At 35.3% G+C, this 26,229-nt stretch overlaps 4 protein-coding genes across 9 annotated transcripts in view; 2 read left to right on the top strand and 2 right to left on the bottom strand.

Moving 5' to 3' along the window:
* The window catches only part of LOC105166887 (gamma-tubulin complex component 2), a gene marked incomplete in the record, with an annotated part of 7,239 nt that extends 6,778 nt beyond the window's left edge, over positions 1-461 (bottom strand). Inside the window, 2 exon segments of one of the 2 annotated variants that reach the window (XM_011086395.2) lie at positions 96-199; positions 313-461. In XM_011086395.2, the coding sequence (XP_011084697.1) occupies positions 96-173 (78 nt within the window). 2 annotated transcript variants of the gene reach the window in all.
* Positions 3,031-8,220, top strand: LOC105166885 (V-type proton ATPase subunit H-like). Its single transcript, XM_011086394.2, has 11 exons — positions 3,031-3,183; positions 3,474-3,599; positions 4,025-4,127; positions 4,215-4,287; positions 4,497-4,562; positions 4,642-4,756; positions 5,740-5,901; positions 6,093-6,218; positions 6,438-6,563; positions 7,135-7,314; positions 7,612-8,220. The coding sequence occupies exons 1-11, from the start codon at positions 3,148-3,150 to the stop codon at positions 7,858-7,860; spliced, it is 1,362 nt and encodes a 453-aa protein (XP_011084696.1). The 5' UTR covers positions 3,031-3,147; the 3' UTR covers positions 7,861-8,220.
* LOC105166884 lies at positions 8,394-12,453 on the bottom strand. Of its 2 annotated transcripts, none has more exons than XM_011086392.2 (8): positions 12,298-12,453; positions 11,517-11,586; positions 11,214-11,373; positions 10,646-10,727; positions 9,948-10,164; positions 9,752-9,816; positions 8,785-9,050; positions 8,394-8,676 (listed from the first exon to the last, which is right to left on the bottom strand). In XM_011086392.2, exons 1-7 carry the CDS (start codon positions 12,403-12,405, stop codon positions 8,796-8,798), a joined length of 957 nt encoding a protein of 318 aa, XP_011084694.1. In that variant the 5' UTR covers positions 12,406-12,453; the 3' UTR covers positions 8,394-8,676; positions 8,785-8,795. The 2 variants fall into 2 exon arrangements, with proteins under 2 accessions (XP_011084694.1, XP_011084695.1); XM_011086393.2 differs by having other exon boundaries at positions 11,485-11,586; positions 12,298-12,435.
* Positions 14,715-25,216, top strand: LOC105166883 (sister chromatid cohesion 1 protein 4). Of its 4 annotated transcripts, XM_011086389.2 has the most exons (17): positions 14,715-15,002; positions 15,324-15,500; positions 16,684-16,945; positions 17,315-17,412; positions 17,555-17,598; positions 17,962-18,008; positions 18,309-18,320; positions 18,607-18,700; positions 18,895-19,879; positions 20,356-20,802; positions 20,885-21,026; positions 21,457-21,593; positions 22,142-23,220; positions 23,704-23,737; positions 24,350-24,458; positions 24,594-24,723; positions 24,813-25,216. In XM_011086389.2, the coding sequence occupies exons 2-17, from the start codon at positions 15,377-15,379 to the stop codon at positions 24,909-24,911; spliced, it is 3,843 nt and encodes a 1,280-aa protein (XP_011084691.1). In that variant the 5' UTR covers positions 14,715-15,002; positions 15,324-15,376; the 3' UTR covers positions 24,912-25,216. The 4 variants fall into 4 exon arrangements, with proteins under 4 accessions (XP_011084691.1, XP_020551224.1, XP_011084693.1 ...); XM_020695565.1 differs by having other exon boundaries at positions 14,715-15,500; positions 18,613-18,700; XM_011086391.2 differs by lacking the exon at positions 18,309-18,320 and having other exon boundaries at positions 14,715-15,500; positions 18,613-18,700.

Genomic DNA, 26,229 nt, shown 5'->3' with positions numbered 1-26,229 from the left:
CCAGATGTAAACTTTGTTTCCTACAGAAACAATTCCGTCAATAACTAAAAGAAACACAACCCTTTTCACGAATTAAAGGGATTGCTGAAAGTAACCTGGTGAAACCGGCCAGTCAGGAAAGGCCGATCGACATTCCATTTCGGAGTGGAGGGGCTCCCAATGGTTGAATCCATCCGATTCCTTTACCACGCTCTAAACCCTAACAACACAGAAACTGCCTTATGCATATACATACACATATTACACGCATATACATTCACAGATTCACCGCTATACGAAGTAGATTCACCAAAAAAAAACAGCATAGTTTACCAATAAAGGGCTCCGGAGTGGGAAATTTCTTCTGCCTCTGTGAGTGAAGATTGGGAACCCAATCAGTTGAACAATTGCATTTGCAGCTGCCGCGCAATTATTTTCAAATAAATATTTTGTGCTTTAAATTAGTCATTTTGGAGACTACAAAAAATTATAGTTAAATTTCATTTACACGGAGAGCTTTGGTGTAACATATAAACTTCATAACTTTTGTTTTTATTCAATAATCTCCACGTCATTCTTGTGGGCATATAATAAATATTTTTTTATATTTTAAAATATAATATAAATAAGTATAAAATAAATAAATTAATTTATTATATTAAAGAAAATAGAGCTAATTTTATCAGTTAATATAAAAAATTTGATAGTGATAATTTTTTCAGTTAATATAAAAAATTTGAAAGTTGAATAAGTTATGGGTATTTATGACTTCACAAATATTTGATGCATTGATATCATTAACCGTCATTTGTGAGTGTTGAGGTTATTTTTTTATATTATTGTAGATAAATAAATTATACATTAATATAATTTACAGAATTTGTTGATATCAGCATAATATAGAATGGAAATATATGTTTACTTCTAATTGTTTTACAAACTTACTATAACTCAAACAAATACTTTTTACCAAACTACTTATAAAGGGTACAAGTCTATTTCATTATATTCTTTAGCTTATAGGGACGTATAAGGGTAATTTGATCGTAAAATTTATGTTTGATATGCAATAAGTCACTCAAAAACAATTTTATTTAATTGTTTTTACTGTCTCAACAGTTTTGTCAATTTTAATTAATTAACGTATCTATTAATTGGATGATATAAAGATAAGGGGTACTCGAGGTAATTATCAAAATTATAGAAAATTTATGTATAACAACACCAAATTTCAAGAAATGATGGAGTAATTATCAATTTATTATGTTGATCAAATACAATATTTAAACGTCCATATATCCCATAAAATATTTTTAAAAACTTATAAGTTGTTATATTATATTTTAAAAATAAAATTTCAAAGTGTTTCGATAAGTAAGAATACGAAGCTTTGATTGATGTTAATGACGATAAATTTATAATTAACATGATCAAAATTAAATTAGTTTATTAAAATTGTGAAAATAAGTTTGGAATTTTCTTTTTAAAGGGTTGAAATAATAAAAATAAGTTTTCCAACATCTCATAAGACAACACCTCATTAATATTATGTCTTTTTCCACTACTTATCTTCACAACTTTTTTTTTTTTTTCCTCGATTAAAAACTTTTGATTTTTCAAGTTATTTGTAAATATATATATATATATATTTGAGGGTGTTTTAGTCGAAATATATGTTTTACCAATCAAAACTAGTTATTTTAAGGCCTTCATACAACACTTAATAAATATTACTGGTGGTTGAAATATATTCGACATATACGCATAATTTAAATTTTTATTATATTTATTTAATTATACGTAACAGATTAAAAGATAAGTTGAATATTTTTTTAAAGCAATCACATGAATTAATTATAATTGTTTATGAATTTAATATTGACATGACTAATTAATAAAAATATATTGTTATGTTTCGAGGTGGAAAAATGTACAGCCTATGATATTTAATACGCCGCACGTTCTGTTCATCAAGGTAGTTATTATAAAATATTAATAATAATACTAGCTATTAAAGCACACTCGATGCATGTACATAATTTTAATTTTTATTATATCTGCTTAACTAAATAAAAGAGAAAAAAATAATAAAAAATTGATCATAAATGATAATTTCTTAAATAAGCTACGTTAATTAAAAACAGGCATAAATAGATTATTATTGACAAAGATTAAAAAAATTATAATTTTATATGAGAATAAGTATGCTCAATGGTAATTTAGTCAGATATACAAATTGTCAACCAAAAATAGACATATGAACTCCTTACACTTTATAAACAATATAAATAAATAATTAGATAATATTTCCAATAAAATTAAATTTAATAAATTAAACTAAGTATATTACTTTTAATTTCATTTTGTCAATAATTGGAACTGTTTTAAAATTTACGTTGCTCTTAAACTATATACAAGGGTAAATTATAACGAACTTTCATGAGATTTTAGTATAATTATAAATACTCCACCATTATTTTAAAAATTATCAGTACCCCGTATTTTTAACAGTCGTTTAATAATTAGTCAAATTCGTTAGTTTTTGCTAAGTTTTCATTAATTTTTGTGGTGAATTAATTAAAATGACCGTATGAAAATGAACTATAATTCTACTTATTTTTTAAAAGTTTTTATTTTTATTTTTTATGAACTAAGTGGAAATTTTTTTAATAATTTTTTATCCACCTCATTCAATTTTTTATTAAATATAATAATAAAGATGCAATTGACAATTTCAGACCTTCATTCCAGAATTATATACTTTTTATCAAAACATCAATAAATATTTATAATTTTTTAAATAAAAAAAATATTTATAATTATATTAAATTTTAGAAAAGCTTGTTATTAATTTATCCTTATAAAATATTTAAAAGAATTATATTTATTTACCCTATATGAAGAGATTTTACCAACAAGGCCCACTACATGTTGGGCTTAACTGATAACTGATAAGGCCCACTTTGTCTTCATGAAAACACTTTAACCCGACCCATAAGAGTTTCCAATTTTCTTTTTTATATTTATTTTACATTTATCGGTGTATATACATATATATAATTGGTTTCTGCTGCTCACGCTCTCTCTCTCTCTTCCTTCCCCTGTCTCTCTCTAGATTTCGATCTGTCGCAAACAACTTTGTTAATTTGGAATTCGCAATTTTCGCCAATGACTATGGATCAAGCCGAGCTTTCCACCGAACAGGTATGCCACCACTATAATTATATAACCTCTCCTGCATACATACGTGTACGGTCGCTGGCGCAAACAGTTGATGGATTTATTGTCATACTGCAATGTCCGAATTATGAAGTCAAAATTGTGAATGAATTTTGTGTTGAAAATTTTATGCTGTTTAGCTGCTGATTTTGTAATCGGAGATCAGTAGTTTGCTACGGAAAAGTTTGTTCCGTTGGGGATTATTTGGTGCATTATGAGGGCTTTGTGGATTGACTATTTGGTTTGGATGTTGATGGTGTTGGCTTTTTATGAAGGTTTTGAGGAGGGATATTCCGTGGGAAACTTATATGACTACGAAGCTGATCACAGGGACAGGGCTTCAGCTGCTGCGGCGATATGATAAGAAACCCGAGAATTACAAGGCTCAGTTGCTGGATGATGTAAATATCTTTCTGATATGTGCTTGTTTCGTTCAAACTTTAAGAATCAGTGCTACTGAATAAATATAGATGTTGCTTTGTTAGAAAACTTTCTGCTGTCGGCTTGTTTTGGGTTGTTATAAATAATTAATGTCATGCTTAATTCTATATGCTGTGTGCCTTCCATTTGGTTTCTGGAACAATGTATTAAACACTTTTCATTATGTTTGGACTTTTAAGTTGAAGAGCTAGTTATGATTTTCTGTCAGTTGGCATCATCAATTATGATTAATTTGTGATACTTCTCAATAAGATCCATTGTTGCACATACACAGTGACACATATATGCAAGTGCAGGGGTAGTTAGTTTCAGTGAAGTTGGAATCTGTGAAGGGCTTTGATTACAACCGTTATGGGCTGACAAATGCTTTCTTTCTTCCCCGCAGGATGGTCCAGCTTATGTACGTGTCTTTGTTAGCATTTTGCGTGACATATTCAAGGAAGAAACAGTAGAGTATGTTTTAGCATTAATTGATGAAATGCTGTCAGGTAATTGAGAAAATCCACTAGCTCTTTACTTATTTTTGGCATTTCGGGTAGCTGAGCACTTTTTTGTTTCTTTATTTTGTATTGCAGCAAACCCTAAACGAGCAAGATTATTCCATGATAAGTCTCTGAAAGATGAGGACGTATACGAGCCTTTCCTAAGGCAATCATCTGCACTTCCTAATTGTTGCATCTCATACTTTTGTTGTTGTTCGTTTAGGCTTCTCAGAGGAGGCCTTCCCCCCGTTTTGTAAAAATTCTCTGACGTGTGTTGTTTACTTATTCAAATAAATGGTGGATGATTTTGCAATGCAGGTCTTCCATGTCCTTATAATCAATGATATCTGAATAGTCACTTCTTTTCTGTTGCAGATTGCTTTGGAAAGGAAACTGGTTTACACAAGAGAAGAGCTGTAAGATACTTTCTTTGATCGTAAGGTGTGAACTACGCCCATCTCTTGGCACATGGCTAGGTCATTTGTCTTGTGTGTAACTTTCCTACTGTTCTTAATTCCAGTGGAAGGCCAAAATCTCAGGATGGTGCCGTTGCTAATGGAGCATCAAATTCTAAGAAGGAGATCACTACTATTAATGATGTGTTGAAAGGGCTGGTTGAGTGGTTGTGCACACAGGTCTTCATTTCCACTTCCCATTCCTTGGTCATTAATTTTATTATAGGGGATGGAAAATGGTAGTCTTACAAAAGTTCAAGAGTAATTGGGTCTTAGAATCACCGCAAATGAGACATTAAGGATTTCACAGGAATGTAACGCATGTCAGAGTTACAAACTGTACACTCCGTCATAGATCTAAAATGTTGTAGAAGGTTGCAGGATTAAGCAGAAATAAGAACTGTGAAAATAGAACAATAGAATGTGGAGAAATGCTCTGTTAACAAAAACAATAGAGTCTCAACGGAGATATATTTATATAACCCCTATTCGCTCCATCCTGAGGAGTATGCATAACTCTATGCATCTAAGTAACCAGCTGATGTAGAAACTATCCAAAAGCAATCAAGTAATTCACAGGGGCGAATCCAGAAGGTGTTCATGCTAATGTGCATGTAATTCTTGTAACATGATGATGTTTCAATTGGCTTCTTGATAAAAGGGCCCAATATGTGAAATCATATCATGTGAGCTGATAAACTAAAATATGAAGGTGACTTCATAATTGAAATGTTCTGGCCATTGTATGGTTATCAATATATGAGCATTTCTTTTAGTGAGGGCAAAGATGTTTAAGCTTCTCAAGTACAAGAAATATCCATGTCAGAAACTTGGGAGAGTTGAATCTTATAACCCTTCATGTGCAGAATAATAGTAATTAGGTGAACTGTAAGTGGAACAATTTTTTAGAAATAACTTGAGGATTTTAGTTGGAGGTTGTGGCAACTTTTATCATGTGCTCCTGTTTATAAGTTGAGTACTGCAAGTGAAATATTGAAAGGCAAACTTTAAATACTAGGGAGTTATGGTTCTACGTTAAATTCATTTTCAGGAATAAGTTGGTGAACAGCCAAATTATTTATCTAACAACAAAATACCGTTTGGTTTTCATTGTCGCTATATTAGAAAGCAATCCTTTAACTTATACCTGTCTATTTGTACAGCTGAAGAAGCCATCTCATCCTAGCCGTGGTGTTCCAACAGCTATTAATTCCCTTGCAACTCTACTGAAAGAGCCTCTGGTGCGATCTTCATTTGTTCAATCAGATGGAGTGAAGTTGCTCATTCCTCTAATTTCTCCAGCATCCACTCAACAGTCCATCCAGGTAGCATCAATTAAGGATTACTTAATTGAAGTACATTTCCTTCTATCCCAAATTACATATCAGAATCTGTAGATAATGAGTTAGTGCAATGGGATCTCTTATCCTTCATGTGATTGGCATTGTCTTTGAAAATTCATTGTTTGATTTCTTGTCCGCATAGCTTGATACCTTTACTTTTAACCTTGAAACAGCTCCTCTATGAGACCTGTCTTTGTGTATGGCTCCTCTCGTACTATGAGCCTGCAATTGAGTACTTGGCTACTTCTAGATCCTTGCCACGGTTGATTGAAGTTGTTAAAGGATCCACGAAGGAGAAAGTAAGTGCTTTTCTATATTATTTGTTGAGATCAACCTATATTAGCTTTTTAAATGGCTTGAGAATACATCTTAGTTACACCAATGAGATACCTGGTTAATCTTGTGAAAGTAGGTTTTCATCTGCTTGTATTCAGTTTACACAGTACTGAGGTTTGATGTCGTGGGTATTTTTTGAAGTGAACATTCCTCTGAGACTCTTTTCCTATCAACTTATGTAGGTTGTCCGGGTTGTTATCTTGACTCTTAGGAATTTGCTACACAAAGGGACATTTGGTGCTCAGATGGTAGACCTGGGATTGCCACAGCTTGTTCAGAATTTAAAAGCTCAGGCATGGAGTGATGAGGTGAGAAAATATATTTCTAGGGTTGTGAACCCCTTATATTGGGCACACACTTATTTCCTTGCTTAAAATCGAGGTAAATATAAACAGGATGTTTCTGGAAAGGGTTTATTTTGATGACTAATTAAAAGCTTGAAGGCAGCGAAAGTTGTATCTTCTTTCGGTTTTGACAGGGCCACAGTGCCTGTAAATTCTTTCCTGCCATGACCTATTTCGTACGGGTGGTAATGTCATGCCACAGTCAATATCTCATGGATATGCCACATGACATGCCATGGCAGGAACTGAACTCTGCCAAGTTGATGTGTTGCCCTTTTAATACTTCAATATTTTTACTTTATTATTCTCCATCTGTTCTTTCTCTCCCTGGTGGCCTATTCAATGACAAGCTAGCCATTATAGCTTATATGTTCCAGTTGAATCTTTCTCAATCAAACATATGCTTTATGCTCTGTTTATATGGGATTTCACCCCGATATCATACCTTCAGGCTGTTTCTCCTCTCAATCCCTTCATCCCCCAATCCCTTAATGCCGCTGATATTTAACTGTTGTGGTTATCATGTCTTCCACAGGATCTGCTGGAATCTCTGAATCAATTGGAAGAAGGACTGAAAGTTAACATCAAGAAACTAAGTTCTTTTGAGAAGTATAAACAGGAAGTCCTCCTTGGACATCTCGATTGGTCACCCATGCATAAAGACCCTGTATTCTGGCGGGAGAACATCACGAACTTTGAAGAACATGATTTCCAGGTATCATTCCGTGCTAATGCTGACCATGTGGTTCTGCTTTAGACTGTAAGTGCATAATGGCCAGTTGCTGTTACTGTAGCAGTTGCATGTATAATCTTCATATTCTGTGCATAAATGCGCTAGGGAATACATGCACAATGAACATACAAACATTTCATGTCTGGCTACTGGGTGTCTTGACTTAATTAGTTATTCTTAACTGTTCCAAACATGCATTTCTCAGAGAATTCTTGCATTCTTCATTTAGCTGGAAAACACTGAAATTGCGTAGAACTAATACTTCTATCCTTGCTACAGATTCTAAGGGTCCTGATCACAATTTTGGACACGGCAAGTGATCCTAGAACACTTGCTGTTGCCTGCTATGATATCTCACAGTTCATTCAGTACCATCCTGCTGGGCGTATCATCGTGACTGACCTCAAAGCCAAGGAGCGGGTCATGAAATTGATGAACCATGAGAATGCAGAGGTTACTAAAAATGCCTTGCTCTGCATCCAAAGGCTGTTCCTAGGTGCCAAATATGCAAGCTTTTTGCAGGCTTAATAATTGATTGTAGAAATTTATCGGGCCAGGTTTTTCAGGTTTGATTTATGAGGATTTTTCCGAACAAGTACTGCTTGGGTTGTGTGTATTACTTAATTTTTTCTGATCGGAGCATTGCACATCTAGTGCTTATTTCAACAGATGTTCATAATGATCGATGTGTGAACAATTACTTGTATTTTGCCATACACCATCCAATAAGTTGGCAGTGTTTGTATTTTTATGTTTGGCCTACCATCACCGATGTTATTCTTTGGGCCAACATTTGACCTGAATATTTCGAATTTTATTGTATTGAGGGAATTTTTACCCAAATTTGGTTACATGTTCCATTTAAGGGAAATGCCACAAGTTCTGTTAGATTCCCTTTAGAAATTTTCTTTGCCTCAGGTCCTTTATTGGTAAACTGTATCTGTTGTCCCAAATGAAGGTGCATTTGGATTTTCTATTTCAAATACTCATGTAAAGAACTGGAATAGCAAGAACACAAACATAAAAATGGTGGATTGACTGATCTAACACAGACAGCCTGAGTGGTGCCACAAAGAAATTCATGCAACCATTAACAAGAAATCCTTTAATATAACATCAACAGATTGATTAGACTGCAGCATTACATACCTTTGAGTCTCAAATTATGGGCGTTGGCCAATTACAACAAACTAAGTGCTAGAAAATGTGTTGGCATTACTTGAACAGCAGAAACTTTTTCAAAGCATCAATAATTGGGCATGATTTAGTAGCGATGGTGCATTTAGTGATGTTCTTATGCAACGACAATCATTGTTGGTATGGATGAACTTTTTCTCTCTGAACCTACAGAAGCAAAAAAGATTCCACTTATCGATGTGTTTGGTTCTAACAAAGAGAGATTGGTGAATAACAATTAAATGCGGCGGTAATCTGGAGAACGGGAAAACTCACCAGCATACATGTTACCATGTGAATGAGGGAAGCACATACGTTGGATAAGCCTCATATTTTGAGGCAAGAGAATGAACAGAAGAATCAGCTGCAGTTTCTCCAAATTTACTGAGTCCAAGTTCGGTTGCATGGATTCCACCTGTAATGAAAGCTGAAGATATTCCTGCTAAATTTGCACCTTTTATATCATGGTGGAAAGAGTCTCCAACAGCAATACAATCAGCAGCCTCTATGCCAACCATTGCCATGGCTGATTTATATATGATCTATTTGCCATAAAAAGGGTTGTATCAAGGAGTGAATGGAACACATGACTAGTGAAAGCCGACCAACAGCATCCATGGTCCCATAACAACATTTTTCTTGAAATACTAGTTCTATGTCAAACATCCATGTGCAAAATCAAATCCCACTATGATAATAGCAATATCTTATTTCGAACTAGCAAGTTCCCACCAAATTTAATTCTATAACTTGACGCAGGAACTGTGAGATGAATGCAAAAATGGTGAAGAAATCCATGAAGTGATCTACAAGACATTTGCAGTCAATAATGACAGGAATCAATGTTACTTCACAAAAACTTTCTAGAAGTCAAATGGGATCCTTGATATGTGTCTCAATTGTCATGCCATGCACACATGCATGCACATATATACATATATGCTGACTATGGACCCAGAAGAAGTTGAGCTACTTTCCTGATAGTTGTATTCAAGAAGCCATGACACGACTGTAGCACTGAATTCCTTTTGGAATAATTTTAGGAATTCATTTTCTTGGTACTAGAAATCACATGCAAGTTAAAGAAAACACCAAAATTTTTAGTAATTGAACCCGCAGCAGCAAACATGCAAATCCGGCAATATCTCAACGCTCCTAAAAGTCAAAAGAGACAACCAGCAATCAGCCTATACCATGCATCTCAAACACTCATTTCAAGAATTTTCCAGGTCAGTAGAATTACCTCACCGGGCTTGCCCATCCACTTCACTTCCCCGCCAAGCTTCTCATATGTAGCTGCTAATGCTCCTGGGTATAAAAACAACTCAGAACAACTTCAATGCAACGAAAGTACACAAAGAGGGGCCTGTCAGTATCTGAAATATTCGATCCATCATCAAACTCAGATGAGACAGGACATTGAATAGTTTAATCTTTACCAGGCATCACACGTAGGGCTCTAGCCTCAACAGTAACAAAATCTGGATTTGCTACTACCATAGGAATCTTTTTAGCAGCACATTGCTCCAAAATTTTGTTAAGTTCCTCAAGTGTCATGGGAAGTGCATCTCCAGATGAAAGCCCCAAAGCTTCAGTACCATGAGCCAAAACAAACTCAGCATCTTCTACATTATCCACTACTTGGAGCCCTAAGCCCTAAAAAATAGAATTAATCCAGAAAGATCATTACAGAAGAACTAGGATGGTTAAAGAAAAATTGAAATACTTCTAGTTCAATTATCACTAAAATAGTTTGGAACTAGCAATGCCAACTTAATTAGTAAAAAATCGATATTCAAATTTGCTTCATTGAAATCATCCACAATTTCCTAAATCATGTATAAACATTCATAAACATCTACGGAGCGAATCTGCAATACAAGGTTGCAACTTTTGATTATTACATGGATGAGCTGTAGTTTTTCTTAATATCACTTCTATAACCTTTAACTCAAAGGGCCCGAGAGTTTCATTCATGTTGCTTCTGTTTTATAAACCAGATGTTTTAAAACCGTAAAGTGCATAATTTTGTCAATCCTTTCCCAGTTGCAGGAAGAAAATATGAAGTATATTGATCAGAAAACATGAGAGGAAAAACATTTACTTGGAAATCATTAAGTGAAGACAATTTGCATACCTCAAGAGATATAGCGCCTCGATCACTCCAAGTCATGTGAATGCAGGAGCTTCCAAGTCCAGCAAACCATGGATCATCCCTCCTGTTTAAAGCAAGGCTCATGAAACTACCCGTATTAGATTATGTACCAATTATTATTCTAGAAACAGAAAATAGAGGTGAAAGACAGAAATCTGCAACCATGGCCCCAATCTTATAAACGTGTCTTGTCACAACTATATTGAGCTATATCCAAGCATTTCAAATGTGTGCAAATGATAAGCTTCTAAACTTGAGGACTAAAACAGAAATGTTAGATGATTCTTGGATCCTCATAACAACATTGGCTACAATTTCACTCAGGAACATGGACCAAGTGATATAATTTTCTTCAAATTAGACCGTAATATAGTAGAAAGATCATTGACATCATGTTAGCTCAAAAGCATAACTTCAAGTTAGCACATTAAAGAAAGTGAATTTAGAAAGTAAGAATTTTTCTTTATCAACTGTCCAATCAGCCAAAAGAATATGCAAAAGAAACTTTTTAAAATGAAAATATAATAAAGATGTTTAAGGAAAACTGGACCTCAGAAGGTACTGGTGTGTTAACTCTCCACTGGTAATGGCTCCAAGGAAGAGCGAGGGATTAAACCCAAGGCTACTCAACTTTTCTATTGTTGTTGATGCACGCCTTGAAGAATTACTTATTACCACCATCTTTGCACCACAGTTTGCCAACTTTTCTACTGTATTAAATGCATGCATACAGACGTCAACCACAGATCATAATATCTCAGTCAACTTTTAATATTGAAGTCAGAGTGAGAATAATTATCTACAAAGATAATCAACCTTACCAAAATGCCAAAGCAAACAGTTGAGAACATACATGTAGTGATGGCACCTGGGTACGGCTGTTTCCCATCGTGCAGGACCCCAAACTGATCCAAGAACCATGCCTGGTCCACATGATGGTAGATATATTGAAGAAGAAGACGTTGCACGAGGACGGTTGTATTTTTTACTTCTAAATAATACAACTAGACATTCAGTTAACATGGGAAAGAGAACAAGGTTGATTCTAGGATTCCCATATCATGCAGAAGACCCCAATCACCACCTGGTAATTGCTTACCGACATTAATTTATTTACTAAAGCAAGTCATTGAATAAGCATTGTACATTCTGTTTCATGCCCTGCGGTTCACTTGACGAGCAAACAATACCTATGATCCCATATCATGTACTACATTCAAGTTTTCTATCTGCTTTTCGTCTGTCATTCCTTCAACAATCAAATCAAGGTGCTGCATGCTTCATTTCAAACCAGAATTTGCATTTTAACATCATTAATTGATCCAGGCGTCCCACAAACGCATGCTTAAAAGTTTACCACTATTTTACATCTAATAATTAATCTACCACACAGCGACTGACGCATTTACCCATAGTTAATGAATTACTAATTATCCGTCGAAAAAGTTGAAAGCACCACAAAAATTTACGATGACTAAATACACTACATAGAAAACAATCGAATTAGACTGGGAGATGCAGAAGTTCAAGCTGAGTAATATAAATTTTAAACACAAATATAAAAAATGAGCATCACCAATAACTAAAAAACAATAATAGTAATAATAATAATAACAATCGAAACTAAGCATCACCTTGAATTGGCGAGCTTCAGCGAGGTGCTGCAATCCGTTGATAGTCTGAAATGGCTTCAGCTCGCTCGGATTTGTCGACGGAATCGACGAACAGATTCTTCCTATCATCCTTGATTCCGTGTGTGTTTTTTCCAATGTGAGATAGTGTGTGTACTTGTGGGTAAATCTCTTTCGTCACCAAATATACATATATATAACTGGAGAAAATTATTGTTCCGTCCCCAAGGTATAGAGTAATGTCATTTAGTTCCTGTACCTTTATGGAAATATCAAATTAACCCCTTTTTGGGTTTAATGGCAGCCCTATCATCCTAATGCAAACTAAATAATATTTTGATGAGAAATAATTGAGAAAAAAAAACAGAAAAATAAATATTTGACAAAAGGAGTAAATAGCACAAATCTTTAAACAACTGATATATTGATTAAAAAAGTAAAATAATTTAATGTAAATTAATTGAATATCGATAATTGTAAGAAATTTAAAAGCAAATAAATGATACATTTTAAATATTTAGTAATAAATTATTTAAATGTATTTGAATAATTCTCCTTGAACTTTTATTTCGAATTATATCTTGTTAAATATTAATATATTTCTAAAATCTTGTAATATGAATTCATTGAAAAATCCAAATTCTTCAAATCCAGACAAAACATTAAACAAAATAGGATACAATCTAGTCAGAACCTGATCAAGGTAAGAGTTGACTTTTTTTTTTGTCTTTTGAAGAATTTTTTTTTTTTTTTTTTGAAGCTCCTTCTCGGATATGAATCAAAGCAAATCCTAACCCTTGCTTTTGCGGAGGTTGATGAGCTATTCACATCCTGGTCCTAGTTCTATTGAGTTCCAGTAGTTTCTCATTCATGTTAAGCTCTATGAAGCTCTTAAGAGACCAATAATAGAAGGAAAAAAAACGATAAAGACAAAGTTCAATAGTAATATATAATTTCTAATTCAATCAGCTCAAACTCAATAGCTACAGAAGCTCAATAATTTCTAACAAGTCTAATACACTATAGACCAGCTTTGTTCTTGTTGTTAAAATCAGGCAAAATAGTGACTGTCTAATTGACAAGCACGAGCATAAATGAAGCAATGTTGTTAAAACGAGGCAACAGAGTGACTGCCTGATTGGCAGGCACGGACATAAATGAAGCAAGAGTGTCATTCGCGCGGAAATGAGTCGTACAACCTCTTGTACCTTAAAGTTGGACTAAATACCTATAATCCCTCTCTTGTGTCTCTTCTTAATCTACGCCTAATAGGTTATTTTGTTTTTGTCTTGTTCAGTTATGACTTTTGAAGCTGCCAAGCTCCTTCGAGTCTTTTTCTGTATGTAGCTATTTTTCACCTTACATGTTCATTACCCCAACAAGGGCACATTTGCAATGAGAAAAATATTATAACTTTTTTTGAAAAATTATGGATAAATGTCAATTTTTTTGTATATTGCACCCCAAATTTTGTAAGTTTGTTTAAAACTATACACATTTTTTTTAAATATATTAGCTCCCTAATTATTTTAATTACCTTTAATTATATTCTAATGAGAAACCAATGCATAACTTTTTGGTCCTTTCGGACCTTTCCCTTTTAGATCCGATCATGCATATTTGTATTAACATATTAACAAATGGTCACCTTTCAATATACAACGAATTTCTTAAAAAAAATTAACAACACCATAAATCTTAATGAAATATCGAGTTCCAAACCATTGGGGTGTCCCCTAAGGGACCAAAAAAAGAAAAAACAAAGTGTCTACTTATAATTGCTAAAAATGTTGTCTTGACAAAACTCATATATTTCCAAAAGGCGCTATGAAGCTATTCCTCTAATTGGGCATGTTAGTTCGTTACGGAAATTATAATCAAATCAACAAATACGACTGTTCAAAAAAATTAAATTTAATACGCATATTATTAGAACGATGAACTCACAACAACGTAAAACAACACCAATTAACTTCTATTTTTCTTTTAATTTATCTTCTGAAATTCTGCATCTCTTTTATTTTTTTGATAATTTATAATTTATCTCTTTGTCTTTTTTTACAACGTTGTTTTAGTTATCCAATCACAATGTATTCAAAATATTATTTCAATATTGATAAAATTTTCAAGTGCACTTTCAATATAAAAATAAAATAAAATTAAAAATATTCGAACAAACATTTATTTTAAATTTAATTAATTATCTACAAGTAAGTACAACAATTTATTGGGGCAGATGTTGAAAAGGGGTATAATTCAGGGGGCAAACTGCAAACACAAAAACATTTGTAAGGAAATGTGAAGCTGGCGTCAGCAGCTGTCCGAGAGGTCAATACTTTCAATCCAGGCCGTCTATTTTTTCATCCCGACGGCGCCCATCCGTCCACCTGAGGCCTACAATTGACTTTCCCAACTTCTGAGCCATTAGGCGCTTTCCATTTTAAACAACGAAAGCTCAAACAGAGCAAGGAAATTTCACGCACTCAAGAATCAAAATTTCATCTTCATCTTCACTCACACAAGTTCGAGATTGTCTCTCTACCTCTCACCCGCACCTTCTCTCCACCATACATACAGATCAAGTGTATGCGCAGGTCTCTGAGGAAGCAAGCGGCGCTGTAGTACTGTTGTGACTTCGATCTTAGCTTGAATTGAAGCTTTCTCGGCGCAGTTCTGGGTTTTTTTGGATGCTTTGAGTTGATAATTTGGTGGGTTTTTTGAGGGAGGTCTTGGTTGTGTGAGTTTCGTAGGTTCTTTAGTGGGTTCACTCTGGGGTGGGTGTGGGCTTTTTTATGCAGAATCTAGGGTTTTGCATTTTGGGATTTGATTTGAGAATGGGAATTAGAGGGGAATTGTGCTTGGTTTTGCATGTGGGTCCTGATTGAAGTGAAAAGTTTGGTGTTTTAGTTGTTTTTGCTAATTCGACTTTGGGTATAGTATTTGTGTTTGGTTTCTAGGGTTTTCAGTGGAGTGTGTGTATTATGTAAAAGAACGAGAAGGATTTAAGTAATTATACTGTTGTTTTGTAGGAGTAGAGTAAGTTGTTGGTTGGGGTTGGGATTGCAAGAAGGGAATTGGAAAAATGTTTTATTCTCAGTTCATATTGGCAAAAAAGGGGCCGCTTGGGACCATTTGGATAGCAGCTCATTTGGAGCGGAAGCTTCGCAAGAATCAGGTTGCTGATACTGATATTGGAGTCTCCGTAGGTAAGATTTGAATTTTCTATTGTTTATGCCGGTTTTAATGCTGAAACTCGTAAGTTGATATATTATCATGGTTGGTGCGCATGCATACTCATCGAAATGGATGGAAAAGTTATGGTTTCAGCCTTAACAAGAGTATGGAATAAAGAGATAAATTATTGTTGAAACAATGCAGCTTGTGAATAGTATTAATAAATTGGAAACAGTTTCCATGGCTTGCATAGGTTAGTTCTCGTCATTTTTTTAGGGTTGTAGTTGGTGTTTGCTAGCTGTTTTTGGAATGAGAACAGGAAAAAAAGTAACTGGATCAAAGGTAAGTCAGAAGGTGGTTGTTCTATTCCAGATATCATGTAAGATTTTGCAAATTAACGTATAGAGGAAGTTACAAGATAACCATCTTTCAGTACCTGTTATAATATCCAAATCAACACCTGACAAGTTATGCATTCCCGAGAGTAACCTATATATGGTAAGAATTTGCATGAAAAATGTAAGCATCATGATTCTTCTACATGAAAACTTATTGACGTTTGTGGTCTCTCACTATGCTTGATGATGTGATGCATTGTTTGTTACTTGACATGATAGTTTGCTTTGTACATTTTTCGTTAATTATGCTGTATTTGTTTCTGCTTAATGACCAAATTCTTCAGTTACTGTACAGCGTGTATGAGCCCATTGTAGAGCTCATTGTATATGCTTATTTGGATATCAATTTATGATAGTGCACTTTATAATGTGCAATTCAGGTAGTTCTTCCTGTCTGGGAATGGATGTAATTATGATTTTTCTAATTAAAGAATGCAAAAAATTAGAAAAAAGGACATAAGTTGAATTAGAGGAGGTAGATGTGAAATTGAGCTAAGCATAGTGAGACTACAATATAATGAGAGTACTATAGTATGCAATTTCTGGGAGGTTGGCAGTTCGGAAAGACTGTTTTGGCAAGGCAAATGGCACCAACTAAAATGTTCCTGTGGTTCTCTCATGTTCTCCATGCTGAATTCGTCTTTAGGTGGTGCTATTATGATTGTTGTTGTTGTTGTTTTTGTTTTTTTGACTTTAATGCTGATCATCTATAAGGAAAAAACATGCTGGAACTTCCTTATTTCTCTTTCTCTTTCGATTTTGGTAGGAAAAAAAGAACATTGCACCTTATTTATGATAAACTGCTTATCTTGTACAGACTCAATTCTTTCTCCCGATGTGCCTATTGCGCTTCGGTTGTCCAGCCATCTTCTGGTTGGTGTGGTGAGAATATACTCCAGAAAGGTGAACTACCTCTTTGATGATTGTAGTGAGGCCTTGCTCAAAATTAAGCAGGCTTTTCGCTCCGCTGCTGTGGATCTACCTCCAGAAGAGTCAAAGGCACCATATCACTCCATTACCTTGCCAGAAACGTTTGATCTAGATGATTTTGAGCTGCCAGATAATGACATTTTCCAGGGGTTAGTTTGAAAATATTTAAAATCTTCCCTGAGACGCTAGCCTTTTTTGTGATTTTAACTGTTTCTAAAGATTTCTGAATTCATTAGACTCTAGACCTGCTGGTTGCATAAATTAGCCTAATTCATACGATGCCCAAGCATCCGACTTGATGAAAATGTGACTTACTGGTAATATGTCTTAACATAAATAAAAGGAGAGTGCGGTTCTTCCCCGGTGAGCTGAAAATAGTAGAACATGTTTTGATATTCATAAACAAGTTGGCTTGTATCTTTGTCCTGTTTTTGACTAGGAAGATTGGTTTTTATGCAATATCTTATATTTCTAGGCAATATGATTATTTTTTCTGTATAAAACTGCAAATTTTGCAGTAACTTTGTAGATCATCATATTAGTTCAAGAGAGCAAATTACCCTTCAGGATACCGTGGAAGGAGTCAGTTACTCTACGTCAAAGTTTGGCCTGGATGGTTAGTACTATTCTCCTCATTTATTGAATTTCTGGATTGTTAGAACTTCTCCTCAACATATGTAAAAGCAGCAAAGCAACTCAAAATGTGGACAGATTTATGGGATTGTAATTGCTCCTAATGTTGCTTGTGTTGTTCTCAGAGAGATTTGGCGATGGTGATGCCTCCGGTCTGGACCTTGATGAGGTACGTTGCACTATTTATGCTGTCAATCTGTTTTTTCCAATCCTCATTTTCTTTATGCTACAGTAGATGATGGGATCTTTGTACTTGATTACTCGCAGCAAGTTACACATTATTGTTATTGATATGACCTGCCAAATTTAAATCCTGCAGTAAAATGCTATATTTTTTAATTTACAAGGGGAACTCTATCAAAATGGTCTCTGTTAGATATGTATTCTATGCCCAATAAAATAAAAACTTCAGGATTCTGATCCTTTTGTTCCATTGTGTCTTAGATAACTGCAACCGACATGCATATTTGTCCACATTCTTATCGTAATGATATTCACTAGTTCTATATTTTCATTAATCGATTGCATCCAGGAACTGTTTTTGGACAAGATTGCCACTGCAGGACATGCCGGTGAGAGGTTAGACTCAGATCTAAACTTTTTTTTCCCTTATGGTGGCAAGTATTTCCTTTACTTTCCTGGCCTGGACTTATATGTGGTGTTTAGAATACCATTGGCCTTGAAATATTAATTGTATTTCATTATTATTCAACTCATGATTGTAATGCCTAAAAGTAAAAGTAGCTTATACATGTCATGAATTTTCCAATTCAATCTTTCTCAAGGTCAGTGAGAAAGGATTTTTTATAAGCTAACTGCACTTTAGACGATATTCCTTGGTTGTTTTGGACTTGATAACAATGCTCTATTTCATTGCAGCACAATTATTCAGTAAGCATAGAGTCATTAAATTTTCTGGTTGGCTGGGTTGACGGGTGGCTGTCTACTTCAAATACATATAAATAAGTGGGTAACTTTTTGTGCTACTCTACAGAGGGTAAAAAGAAAAATGGGCATTCCCTAATTTTTCAGTGCTACTTTATATGCATTCTTATCTGGCCCATATTGTTATATAGTTAGTGGTATATCTGGTGTAAGATTTTCATGTCTTTGGTGATTGATGTTGTTGATCTTGAAATTATTTGAATGCCGATCTCTCACTCTATCTTCTTTGTAGCTACAGTTCTGATCCTCAGGCCTCTATCGAATCAATGACCCCTCTCAAGCAAGACCAACATGCTGAAACTAGGACTGGCAACTCAGGAGCCAGGGTAGCTGCTCAAAACTCTAAAACTGTGCTAACACATGGTTGAAACATAGCAATATTATTCATCATATGTTACATTTGTGTTGCAATATATAGATTTTCTTATATGTTGGTTTGCTTTGCAATAACACAAGTAAATATGGCTTTATTGAAAAACTCAAGGATTTATTCAGTGAAGATTGTTTACTTTCCTTACAGGTTGATGATGTTGATGACCATGCTGATCTCATGGACTATGCACAGGCTCCATGTACCCCTGGGCTGGTTGAAGAGCCCAACTTATCCAATGTCCAAGAGGTTTCTGCATGTGATGATCCCCTGGAATCAGAATATCATTTAGTGGAATCTACCATGATAGAAGATGCTAAAAACAATATGTATGAGGATAAACAAGAGGTCAATTGGTGTTCTCATGATAATACATATTCTGGTGCAATTCCTTTGGTGCTAGCTGAGGAAAATGGGAACCAGGGAGGTGATTTGGATGTCAAACTTTCAAAGCCACAACAAAGATCTTCTATTGAAGCTAACAAGGAATGTGCTTCATTGGATGAGTCAGGATCAGGATCTAAGCTCACGTCCGATTTATTAGGTCAAGTTGACCTTGTAAACCCACCTTCGGAATTGGTTGATAAAATTATCGAGGCATCAGATGCGCCGTGCCCGGAAGATTTACAAAATGGAGCCGCCAACAAAGATAAAGACTCTTCTTTCGCTGTTGAGAAACCCTGTGATGATGATCAAGATCCCTATGATATTTGCTTAGAGAAAAGCTCTTGTGAAATTTCTGGTTTGACTGGCGCCTGCCACCAAGTTTCTGAAGGTGTCTCAGCAAAAGATCAAGGATCACCTGGGGTTGAAGCTCCTGGCTGTGTAGAAGTTGCAACTAATCAGGAGAAATCATGTCCTGATGTATCAGATTTAGCTTCTGAAAACCAAGATGTATCTTTGCGGCAGGAGCCTGAAACTCAGACCTGTCATGAACCAACGGATTCAAGCTCATTGAACCTTGATGTCCGTGAAAAAGTTGTGTCCAGTGAAACTATGTTTGTGAGACCTTCTAACTCCGACATTGAACAACCTGATATGATGACCTCTTCATGTGGCATGTCGAGGGATGCTGATGTACAATCTGATGTTGCTGCTTTAGCAACTTCTGAGAGGGAGGAGATGGTAATGCTAGGTTTGTCTATCAAACTTGAACTTATTAATCCAATGTAATCTTGAAATTCAGGTTCTGTAGGAGAAGTTTACCATTTGAAGAAGTTTAACTTTCTTCACTTTTTGCCCTTAATTTTAGTTCCATGTAACATACTTCCTACTTCAGTTTATAATCTTTGCATCGTTTATTTCTGATTCTCTCTGATTTATTTCATGCGGTATTTAACACTTATAACGTTCAGCAAATTACTAATGAGTGATGGGTCTTAGGCTGATTTTTGGATTTAAAATCAAGTGGAATTGTTGAAAGTGGAATGGAGTTAATAGCAACAATAAATGCAATTAGGTTGAAAGAGAAAATGTGGAATGAAACATGCTATTGGATGATCTTAGGACTCTTGATCTCTACCTGTAAAGAGGCAGCCTTAGTTGCTACGAAAGAGTATCTTTCTATATGCAGAAATATATGATTTGATGTTAAGCTCTTTGTTTGATCAGGTAAAGCTTCTGGCTTAACTGATAAATCAGAAGAAACGCTGAAGGAAAATCACATGCTAGAACGCTCATCACAAGAAAACATTCATGGAGCTGCCAGTGAACTCGATCACAGTCAAGTGCGTAATGCAAATTCACGTGATGTGCTGATGCAAAATCAAAACAATTCTGCAGAGGCTGAGCAGCCTGCTCCTGAAAAGCTGTTGTCAGTACCAGAAGGTGTTGTGGATCTACATAGAAACATGCTAGTAGAAGGTAGCCCTGGAGAATTGGTGGGGCTTGATGAAGGTGATGCTGGGAGCAAAATTATTTCAGGCAAGAAGCGTAGTTTTACTGAAAGTACACTGACAGAGCAGAGTCTGAATTCAGTTGAATCTTCAAGATTGGTTCGTTTCAAAAGAACAGTTGAGTCCGTTCCTGATGATGATGATTTGTTGTCCTCCATTTTAGGTATATTAGATTCTCTTCTTCCACTTGTTTGGAACTCATTTTCTACTAAATGGTTCCTGATTTGCTGTGAATATCGCCTCAGTTGGAAGATCTTCAGTTTTGAAAGTAAAGCCAACACCTCGTATTTCTGAGGTGACATCTACGAAACGTACTCGTTCTGCTCCCCGTAGTGGTGCTCCCAAAAGAAAAGTGCTTATGGATGATACAATGGTTTTGCATGGCGAGTATGTTCCTCTTTTTTATACTTGTGCATAAATTCCTCTTGACTCTGGCCTTTATTATCTATCATTCTAAATTTGGTAATAGTTTGCAAGACCACATGCAACATTAATTTATTAACAAATAATCAAGTAATTTGTGGATAGTATGTTATGCATCTCTTTTAGTGATTGAAATAATCAAATTTGGTGGAGTCTTAATCTATTTATTTCCAGTTGTGACAAAATTCTGACTTAGATATATTTTGGCTGTTTATGTTAATTTGACTGTTTGCCTTTTACCAGTTATGCTATGCCTATTAAATGCTTAGGCACATTTGCTGTTTATTGACAGTGTCATAGGCCAGGATTTATTCCAGAGTGTTCTAGCAAGGGACTTTTTTAACAGGTTGTCCACATTATACTGATAACTTACTTTGCTTCTGCTCCTTTATAGCATGATTCGACAACAGCTGACAACCACCGAAGACATACGTCGTGTAAGAAAGAAAGCTCCTTGTACACACACTGAAATTGCAATGATTCAGAAACAAATTTTGGAAGATGAGATTTTTCGTGAGCCTATATTTACTGGTGAGTTTGTAATGCTGATATCCTGCCTTTTGCTATTGAATTATATTTTCCTTGTAAGTTTCAAATTTTGACCTTGATCTTTTAGCAAAAAAATTGATTCTTTTGCCAGCTATATGGCTGCAAATTCTCTTCAGATGAGTTTGGCATCATATCAAATCCTATAGTTTTTCTTTCTTAAGATTCTATAAGCCGAATGCTTTGGCCACGAAGAAGTCTGATTCACAAATAATGATTCTATGTAATGTAAACCTGTATTACAATAGATGATTGTACAACAGTGTAGGCTTGCGCATTTTGTTTCTGGGTTTATTTATCTTCTATCATATACATTTTATTTGATTATCAATTATTGGACTGATGACCTGTTTATGGAGCGTGACTAGTGTAATCATCATTTGCGGCTGCAAGATAAACCATTTTAAAGATGGGTTAATGTGATCTTCTCTTGTTACCTCTTCAATGCTTTTTTCTTCTACTTCCTCTTTGTGCCCCCCTGCACCCAACCATTTGAGGTTCTTACTAAGTTACTTCATTGATTTTTTTTCTAGGCATGTCGATGGAATTGGCATCTATGCACACTCGAATGCATGATTTGAGTGGAATCACAGTCTCCAAGAATGATCCAGATGGTGCTTCTCTTGAAATTGTGGCTGAGCCAGAGCCACCTTCCAAAAATGACATTTCCCTTGAAACCACTGCTGTACCGATTGTAACATCTCATGATGTCAAAAATGATGATTCTCTCGCAAGTGCAGCTGAGCCACATTTAACTTCCCAAAATGCTGAAATTGGTGAGGTCCTGGAGACAGAACATGTTAAAGATTCCGAAAGGCGTAATTTGACAGAACAAAGTGAAATGAGGATATCCCCTGAACTTTTGTTAGACACAGATAATGAAATGGCAGAGACTCGTGAGAATCCTCTGATGAGTAATATTCAGATGGAGAACCTCGATGCGATGAATAAAGAAATTAATATCAGTGAAGAGCCTAATAAACCTACTGCTGTTGCGGAGGCTGATCTCTCACAGCAGCCTCTGCTGGATGTAACTGGAGCAGAAACAAGTCGAAGAAATGATGATGATACAATAAATTCTGCTGGTATTGTTGGAGTCAAGTCATTGTCCTCCAATGAAGACAATTCATCTTGTGTGGTCCAAACAAGTTTGATAACTGAGACGAGTGAGACAAACATTTCTATCAATGCTGACACGTCAGCTCTTCTTCTTGATCAAAAGACGGATGGGGACTCCATTAAGTTGGATTTGGCAGTGGTGGATGTTGATAATGGACAAACCATTAGTAGAGATGAACTTACGGAGAAGGATGGTGGTATTAATACTGCAGCTGAGGCTGAGCCGGTACAAAGGGATGATGTTGTATCTGAGGTTCTCCGTGATGGTGATGCTTTTGAGCTGCTATCAAATGATAAACATGGAGAATGGGAGCATAATGAAATTTATAGTATTATATCGGGCGAACAAATTGTGGCTTCTCCATATCCAGCACAAGTAGGTTTGCCAGAGGAGGGTTTCACTGACAATGGTGAAAATCCAGAACGTCCAGAAGCTTATCAACGCTATATGATGGATGCAGAAAGTTCTGGTTTTGATTTGCATGATCTAGAGGTAAGTTGTTTCTTGCATTGCGGGTCTATATTTGAGTTATTGTGGAATTTGATAGGGAAAAGTTGTAATCATTGCAAGAAGTTTGTTAACATGTGCCCGTTCCTGCCAAATAACGAGTGTGTTTTCACTTAGTTGTTTTGTACTCTTACACATTGTCTGGATGGTCCTATACGTGCATGACCAATGTAGACAAAAGACTGCATTATGATTGCTACTAAGAGCGCTTGTTAGATCAGATAACAGTAGTTGCCGTATTTAATATATAGTTGAGAAGGAAGCTTATTGATGGGTATTCTTGCTGGTGTGCCTGTACATTATGAAAGTTAGAGATGATTCCAAATAATACTTTTCCCTCCTGACGGTGTGAACCCATTCTACTTGCATTTTCAGTTGCATACATCTGAAGGTTGTGACATTTCTGTTGGATCTGGTGCTTTCTGGTTTTGAGTTTTATTAGTAACTTTGTATCTCTATATGATGCAGGAACTAAATCATTCAACTGCTGGAAATGACACAGGTTTGCTTCTATCTTACTAATTGGATCTAGCCTTGAACAGGGGGGAAGAGAAAAACGAAAACAATATACTTGCAGTATTACAAAGCAAGCATTGTAGAGAACGAGCATAGTGAAATGTCGGCATAGTTTCCATGGATTGAATGTTCTGAAGGTCTATATATGACCTCATTGGCCTGATTTTTCCATCTAAAGTTACAGTACCCAGTCTGGTCACTGACTTGGGATGGCAAGGAGTCCAAGTTAGACCCTGCCTCAGGCCGATTTTGAAACGACAGACGGGTCCCTAGTCCAGTCTTGACTTTTGGTGTTTAGAACCAGATTAGATTTCTTTTGATATTTTATATATATATATATGTATCTTTTAATCTACTTGGATCCATGAACTTTTTGGTGGGTTCGTTCTCGGGTTTTGGACATACCTGCCTCAAACTCGACCCGTTGCCATCCCTAGTTATCGCATAAAATCCCGACCAAGCTTAGGGTCATGAAGATTCCAAGTCATGGCTTGTCCTTTTCAGCTGGGCTCCTATAAGTCTTATTAATCTTCCTTTTCTGTTGCAACAGGTTTATCTCGCTTAACTATGCCTGATCCCTTTCTCTTTGATCTTTCAGAGTTCCTAAACGTTGATGATGACGAGCTAACTGAAATGGCCGACGATCATATTCCTGATGACGCAGAGGCACGATTCACTGAGAACACTGGGTGGTCTTCACGTACAAGGTACATATCATGCTGAACAATTCCATTCATAACGTCTTCAATTTTATCAGGACTCCAGATTTGTGTTTTTCCGGATGCTGTCTCCGTAAATCAGTGCTGCACACTGTCTGATTTGCTAATTACATTATTCCTCAGGGCTGTTTCCAAGTACCTTCAGACCTTGTTTGTTAAGGAGGCTGAGCACGGAAGCAAATCTCTCTCCATGAACAACCTCTTAAGTGGTAAATCACGCAAGGAAGCATCGAGGATGTTTTTTGAAGCACTGGTAATGCCAAACTCCACTGAACGTTTAAAGGATTCATGTTTGTCTAGGTATCGTTCTTGATGTTTTCTTTCCCACTCAAACATGTTCAGGTTCTCAAAACCAGAGATTACGTTCACGTAGAGCAACAGAACCCCTTTGACGACATTACCATAAAACCTCGAACGAGGCTGATGAAGTCCGACTTCTAAATCCATACATCCAATGTTGGGGAACACCTGAAAACTCATGAAGGGCCGATGTTTTTTTGCTAGAACGCCAACCGGGCCGTCTTAACCTGGGTTCATTCTTTATCATAGGCGACTGAATCAGGTAGTTTTTACTGGTAACTTGTGAACTAAGTAGATCCGACGACATCATGGTACACATTTGTAGCATAATACACATGTTTGTAATTCTATGTATATAGTATGTAAAAGTTAAAGTTTGATTTATCAGATGGAAATTCTATGTAGTTCCCACTTTTTTTCTGGTTTAATTTTTATCATATTCGTTCTATTGTGCTTTCTGATTTTCTTTTTTTCAATCATAATAATCACTTTGACATCCATCTTGAATTAAAATAAGCTCATAACATAAAAAAAAAATTGTAAAATTATAATGAATTTAATACTTTCTTTTATGTATTTAATAAATACAGCAGTTACAAATTTGCAAGTATTAGAAGTATGGATGTTCATAAAATTATTTTCTAAAAGGAAACTTGAATATCATTATTAAACGATTATTAATTTATTGTTATAGAATGTAAGTTTTATTTATGTTGGATGTTTTTGTACTGCCCAACATAAGTTGATTCAAGTAAAAAATTAAAATAATATCAATTTATGTAATATATTGATATAATTGTAAATATTAAATTTTATTTTAAAACTCTAATTTTTAAAAGAAAATAAATTTTGTTACAACTAAATTTACAACTTTCTTATGACATAAAAACAAAAGATATCTATTACATTCGTCCTTTAATTGTGTCCTTTTGATATTTCGAAAAGGATAAAATGCAATTCATCTATTGTGATATGCGATGAGTGGTGAAAAAAATATTAGCACAATATCTCTTCTATTTTAAAAAATAAAACACAAAAAAAAACCCAATCTCCATTAATAGGGATAATTTGGTTTATTTCTTAAAAATTTAAGTTTTATTTGCTAACTATTTATCGGTAGGGGGTATTTTTACTCGTTTTTTATAGCACGTGAAAAAATAAATTGTATTTAACTCAAAATTTTGAAACTTTCTATCTTTAAAAATTCCAAATTAATCTATTAAAAGAAATAATAATATATGATTATGACATTCTGACATATCCGTTGCATTTTTGCTTTTTCACATTTCTTAGTTCTACCCCCTAACGGTCATCTCCTCCACCCCCCTCCCCCCCGTTGTTCCACCACCCCTATATATATGCCCCCACCTCCACCCCCTACCCCCACCAACAACAACTCTCTCTCTCTCTCTCTCTCTCTCTCTCTCTCTCTCTCTCTCTCTCTCTCTCTCTCCCCCCT

Source organism: Sesamum indicum, linkage group LG7 (genome assembly GCF_000512975.1).
Source record: "Sesamum indicum cultivar Zhongzhi No. 13 linkage group LG7, S_indicum_v1.0, whole genome shotgun sequence".
Lineage (NCBI taxonomy): Eukaryota > Viridiplantae > Streptophyta > Magnoliopsida > Lamiales > Pedaliaceae > Sesamum > Sesamum indicum.
This window is presented reverse-complemented; position numbering and strand designations above follow the sequence as displayed.

Bases quoted from the DNA above. Each gene is read 5' to 3' on its own strand.
- LOC105166885 (XM_011086394.2), top strand. From the start codon at position 3,148: ATGACTATGGATCAAGCCGAGCTTTCCACCGAACAG. The intron at 3,600-4,024 runs GTAAATATCTTT...TCTTCCCCGCAG, and splicing joins AGGCTCAGTTGCTGGATGAT to GATGGTCCAGCTTATGTACG. The intron at 4,128-4,214 runs GTAATTGAGAAA...TTTGTATTGCAG, and splicing joins AATTGATGAAATGCTGTCAG to CAAACCCTAAACGAGCAAGA.
- LOC105166884 (XM_011086392.2), bottom strand. From the start codon at position 12,405: ATGATAGGAAGAATCTGTTCGTCGATTCCGTCGACAAATCCGAGCGAG. The intron at 10,728-11,213 runs GTCCAGTTTTCC...TGCTTTAAACAG, and splicing joins ACACACCAGTACCTTCTGAG to GAGGGATGATCCATGGTTTG. The intron at 10,165-10,645 runs GTATGCAAATTG...TCTATTTTTTAG, and splicing joins GAGGCGCTATATCTCTTGAG to GGCTTAGGGCTCCAAGTAGT.
- LOC105166883 (XM_011086389.2), top strand. From the start codon at position 15,377: ATGTTTTATTCTCAGTTCATATTGGCAAAAAAGGGGCCGCTTGGGACC. The intron at 18,701-18,894 runs GTAGCTGCTCAA...CTTTCCTTACAG, and splicing joins CTGGCAACTCAGGAGCCAGG to GTTGATGATGTTGATGACCA. The intron at 20,803-20,884 runs GTATATTAGATT...ATATCGCCTCAG, and splicing joins TTTGTTGTCCTCCATTTTAG to TTGGAAGATCTTCAGTTTTG.